This window comes from Choristoneura fumiferana, chromosome 20, assembly GCF_025370935.1.
Source record: "Choristoneura fumiferana chromosome 20, NRCan_CFum_1, whole genome shotgun sequence".
NCBI classification, from domain to species: Eukaryota; Metazoa; Arthropoda; class Insecta; order Lepidoptera; family Tortricidae; genus Choristoneura; species Choristoneura fumiferana.
In genome coordinates this window covers 11,245,794-11,251,653 of record NC_133491.1, presented here as the reverse complement: position 1 = coordinate 11,251,653, position 5,860 = coordinate 11,245,794, and the positions used below count along the sequence as shown (strand labels likewise).

Below are 5,860 nucleotides of genomic sequence, written 5' to 3'. Positions count from 1 at the left end.
ATGATGATGCAGACAAACAAGCAGACGGTTCACCTGATGCTAAGTGATTAACCGTCGCCCATAGACTTCCGCAGCACCATCAAAACTGCAGATGCGTTGCCGGCCTTGCAAGAAATGGTACACTATTAAATGTTATGTATGACGATGACGTTATTGTAGAGTGTAGAGCAACACATGCTATGCTCCAGAGTAAGGATAACAACACACGTGTGTAAGAGCGCGAATCATTTTTATGTGGTGAAAAAAAAAAACGGTCAGAAATACGTAACTGATGACAATATTTCACACAGCAAATGAAACGAAAATTAATAAAATAAATAAATACTATTATATTCCATTCTAAATAAAATGAACACGTCAAAATTTGACTCAAATAACACAAGCTGGCAAATAATTTAAGAATAAGAATAAGAATGGTTTATGGGCTGATAAAATAGATACACATACAGAAACACTGACTTAATATACACATGCATGCCTATTCCTACCTGCCAAAATGGCCGCCACTCACTCAGCTATGTGTCGCGAAAAGATCTCGTCATCGGTCTCGTCAAAATTTCGTCATTATCACTTTTATCATTACGGAGATTGACGAAATGGTGCAAGTTTCCCTTTTGTTATCTTGAACTTTTCTTTGCATAAGATATGACTGACCTAGCTTTGCATTTCACCCTATTCAATTTTGATTTACATTGTTGCTTGCCGCCCTTGTAAGACTGATTTTCAGGGTTGCCAGGACAAGGTTTGCCTTACATTATTGCTTGGTCAGTATCTAGGTTAGAATTTTATTGAAGTGACAGGTATTAGCTACGACAGTAGTTTTCTCGGCCGCTCAAAGAACATTCAGAAACGATACCAAACACAGCAGCACTACTAAAGTATTAGTTTTTAACTCACTTAAAAAAGATGAGGTTTGATAACCTGGTTTGATTGATATTCGGGTTTTTTTTCTACACGCGTGTCGAACTTGCAAACGTTTTTTATTGCACCTTTTTCGGCCGGCTCGATACAATCGTGCAAATATCCTGAGCACGCGTGAATCATCTTTTCATGAACCACAATTAATTGACATTATAGAAAAAAAAAATGGAAAAACAGTCTCTCGGCCGGAAAGGGTTATAAGTAGTTGTCTTAGTTCATCAGCTTTATGTTGAACAACATAAAAAACTGTTTGATCTTTTTACGAGCAATCTACCGAGGAAATATTGACTTCAAGTAAATATAGCATGGTCAATGTCACCAGGTTTTAAAGGCTGTGTGCTATTAGGTATAATTATGATTAACTGTTGTCCTTAAGATACACTTAATTGGCATCTATTTTCTGAGACTAAGTCCAACATAATCGTTTAAGATTTTGCTATGTCATAAAGATAATAGGCACTTTTGCGCCTGAGGTGGGCGGGGCGAGTTATTTCACTTAACGGTTATTTTTGTGACAATATTTTTACTTTATTTATTTATTGTTCACTTGTAAAATCCATACTAATTTTTGCTGTCATTAAAAATGTTCTATGTTATTAAAATGCAAAAGTGTGTATGTTTGTATGTTTGTCCGTCTTTTAAGTCGAAAGGGAGTGACGGATCTACGTGATTTTTGGCATAAGTAGAGATAGATTATGGGCCAGAGAGGACATAGGCTACTTTTTATCCCGGAAAATGCACAGTTCCTGAGGGAATAGCGGCGATAACCGAATACCACACGGGCGAAGCTGCGGGCGAAAGCTAGTGACTAATAAATAATTTTACGGTTTCACACAAACATTTGAATTTATTATTAATTCATTATTATTTTAGCGACGTTATAGTATAACGGAGCCAGTTTGTGTCCTGCTGTTGATAAAATCGCACTGTAAATGTACACACTTGACTATTTCTACGCTTTTAGGCTACGAACAAATAATAAGTCTGTTTATTCGTAGCTTTTAGTAGTTAATTCCAAAAAAAGATTAATGACTGTGACGGTTAAACAGCCGTAATGCTTGGTATAGTTTACTGTTTAGATGTACTCGTTAGTTCTGGATTGTTCTTGAAAGTTTTGTATTTGCTAAAAAAAAAATTCAATCGATTTAAATTTGGTGATAAACTGTAGTGTAAATGATACGTAGGTCAATGCCCTTGACCTGATCGTGTTGAGAAAAATTTGTTCACAAAGGGTGCTAATCTGTACGTTGCAGTTCAAGTACAATCCGATTAGCGATGCGCTCTTTCAAAATTGAATGCTTTACAAGACTTTCACTTGTTTCATTTGACATCATGATTTTTTAAAAGTTTATTGTTTTAACTTTTATCAGCAACATTTATATCCTATTCAGACTATTTCATCGTCATCACCATATCACCATTCAGGACGTCCACTGTCGGACATAGACCTCCCCATAGACCTCTAGTTACTTCTGTTGGAAGTGACCTTCATCCACCCTGAATCCGCGGCTTTAATCAAGTCACCCGTCCACTCGTTGATGGATATCTCATGCTGCGCTTGCCGATTCACGGTTTTCATTCGAAAACCTTCCAGCCCAACGACCACTCATTTTTGTTGTAAAATAATTCAGGAAATTCAGGGTTAGTTTGACCGAAAACCTCTACAAGGTTTTTCGTCGGAGTTTTTGAATTAAGAACTTAAACAGGTAACTTAACGTAACATATTTTTATGCATCAGTTATCATCATCTCAGCTGTAGGACGTCCACTATTGGACATAGGCCTCCCCCACAGACCTCCAGTTGCTTGGGTTGGCAGCGGCCTGCATCCACCGTGAACCCGTGGCTTTAACCAGGTCATCCGTCCATCTTGTTGGTGGACGTCCTACGCTGCGCTTGCCGATCCGCAGCCTCCACTCGAGAACTTTTCGGCCCCAACGGCCATCCGCTCTCCGTGCTATATGACCCGATCATTGCCAGTTCAACGAGGTAATTAGCTTATGTCGGTGACCCTTGTTCTTCTACGTATCTCCTCATTTCTGATTTGATCCCGTAGAGAAACCCCAAGCATAGCTCTCTCCATAGCTCGCTGAGCAACTCTGAGCCTATTTATAAGGCCTAAAGTAAAATCTGTTTAAAAAAATATATCTCGTTGAGTTTCTTGCCGGATTCTTCTCAACAGAGGTTTTCCGAACCGGTGGTAGATTTTTTTTTGACATTCATAAGTGCTTGTTATAGCCTAAATTGATTAAAGATATTTTGACTTTGACTTTGAAAAAAGGAAAGCACCACGTCTCGGATCCATATGTCATCACTGGCAACACACATCAGTCGCATCAGTTATAGTACTTACGATACTTTGAGCGGCACACAAGTACCAAGCCCGATCAGCTTTCCATTATGGAAGGTCATTTTGACATTCCCGGGCAGCTTCATGCTGATATTCTTGTCCAGGTACAAAGGGTCCAGGGTCGGAACGTTGGCTTCCGGGATACCCTTCACGATCCCAGGGAGCGCATCCAGGGTTGCTTGTGTGAAGCATTCGTCGGAGAGTTCGGAGCATGGGTGGATGAAGTCCGCTGTAAATGAAGGGTGACGATGAAAATACATACATAGAATCATTATTAACACAACGTCCTCTACCCTCTGAACATAGATGAATAGAACGTGTTGATTAGGGTATTTCTAATCTTACAGAAGCATATGACAAGTTTAATTGATTCTCAAAAACATCTGTGGAAAATCCGTTACGTTCACAGATCGAATAATCAGTGAAATAGAAATAGAAATGTAACACAAAAAGCCATGTATTTATTTTCCCAGCTAAACCTGCAATGAAGCTATAATTGTTCCAAAAATGTGTTATTGCATAGAGAATGTGCTACAAAAGATCAAATTACGCTTGTGAGGACTGTTATTTATAACAATTATGTTAAACACTACGAAAAAAGAATTATTATTCGTAGGTTAAACACAAAAAAATTACGTGCATTTCGAGCGAAACAGTGACATCGACTTGGAAGAAAATACACATAGGTAGGTAACATTTGTATTCCTCCTGTTATCAGCTGTGGTCGACTTTTTTTAATCCAGCATATTTTTTAGAAGCCGTGGTGGCCTAGTGGTTTGACCTAACGCCTCTCAAGCAGAGGGTCGTGGGTTCAAGCCCCGGCTCACACCTCTGAGTTTTTCGAAATTCATGTGCGGAATTACATTTGATATTTACTACGAGCTTTGCGGTGAAGGAAAACATCGTGAGGAAACCTGCACAAACCTGCGAAGCAATTCAATGGTGCGTGTGAAGTTCCCAATCCGTACCGGGCCCGCGTGGGAACTATGGCCCAAGCCCTCTTGTTCTGAGAGGAGGCCTGTGCCCAGCAGTGGGACGTTTATAGGCTGGGATGGAATTAAGTATGTACAAGTTCATTAAGCATTTGGTAGGCGCGGGTGCAGCGTACGGTGCGCGCTTTATTCACTGCGCATGCGCAGCGGAGCGAAAGTGAACGGCTTGCGATATGCACTTGATGTTTATTAAACAAATCGACAAACGAGTACATTTCAGGTTCTGCTTACCATATACTATTTAGGTTAAGGACAAAACACAATGACATCTCTTTGAGAGGTGCTACCTTGATTTAGCTACTTATTTGCGCCTTTTTGATGAAAATACGAATTTAGGTAAGTAAATAAATATCATGGGACACCTGACACCAATTATTGACCTAGGCCCAAACTAAGCAAAGCTTGTACTATGGATACTAGGCAACGGAACAACATACATATATAGATAAATACATACTTAAATACATATTATTATTAAACATCCAAGACCGGAGACCAAATATTCGCATTATTCATACAAATATCTGCCCCGGCCGGGAATCGAACCCGGTACCGCAAGCTTCGTAGTCAGGTTCTCTAACCACTTGGCCATCCGGTCGTAAAATGTCGTCTTGGTCCGGTATTTGTTTTTTCCTGGCAACACTCGTTCCTAATGCTAATGTCACTGGTCTATTGCATTAAAACTCCACTTACTTTTTAGTGCTATCCTCTTTAAACCATATTACGCCTTTACTTTTTTTATGGACTTTAGTAAATTATAATATTTCCAAATATATTCAATTTTAAATCTGACGAGAGTTCTCAAGCATTCGTTTCCAACTATTAATTTCCGTGTATAAAAAAATGCATTTGTGGTCGTACATCATGCTGCTTTATTAAATTTGTTGCTAATAAATTCATAGGCATAAGGATATTTCATAATGCAAATATAAAAATCTAACGAATTCATATAAAAAATATAATCTCTTACAACTCGGAAGTGAAACTGGCAGTCAATGTTTCACAGCAAACGCGTTTCCTGTTTAAAATTTAAAACTAAACGTTCTACTCACGCAACGGCAGCAACTGCAAACTGCATTGAAGACACACAAACAAGTACACAATCAACACTGGCCAGCTGTTCGTCATCTTGCCGCCTTATTATAACCAAAAAGTAAAAAGTAAATTTCGAATTAGCAAACGGTTTAAAAATAGAACTGTTTGTTTTTAAATTATGCTGCGTGTTTTTCTCGCCGCGAATGCCGACTCCTTTGAGAAACCGCAAGCAACTGGTGTTTCAAACTTTGGAGTCGTAATTAAATGCCTCAAGGACTTAGGCTAGGTTTTCTTGCATGCGATTACTTTGGTATTAACGTGAGGCTGGCGAGCATGCCTTAGCACACTACCACCATTTAGCTTCAAATTGAAAAGAATTAATCTCTGAATATAATCGTCAATTTTCGGACTTTTTCCTACATATTTTAATTATTATGAAAAACTCAACACTAAATGAAGCACCCGCTTCACTATAGGTACAACCTTTTTTTGTCTTTTGAAAGCACTCTTTATTTATACGGCCAGTAACACATTTTTCCTTGTCTACTGATCCTTCTAAATTAA

At 38.7% G+C, this 5,860-nt stretch overlaps 1 protein-coding gene across 1 annotated transcript in view; it reads right to left on the bottom strand.

Annotated features, from left to right (window-relative positions):
- The window catches only part of LOC141439070 (circadian clock-controlled protein daywake-like), a 24,794-nt gene extending 19,255 nt beyond the window's left edge, over nucleotides 1–5,539 (bottom strand). The window contains exons 1-2 of the mRNA XM_074103197.1: nucleotides 5,314–5,539; nucleotides 3,273–3,498 (exon numbers count right to left, since the gene is read on the bottom strand). Coding sequence (XP_073959298.1) covers nucleotides 3,273–3,498; nucleotides 5,314–5,389 — 302 coding nt within the window. The 5' untranslated portion in view covers nucleotides 5,390–5,539. The remainder of the gene's footprint in view (nucleotides 1–3,272; nucleotides 3,499–5,313) is intronic.
- Nucleotides 5,540–5,860: the final 321 nt, after the last annotated feature.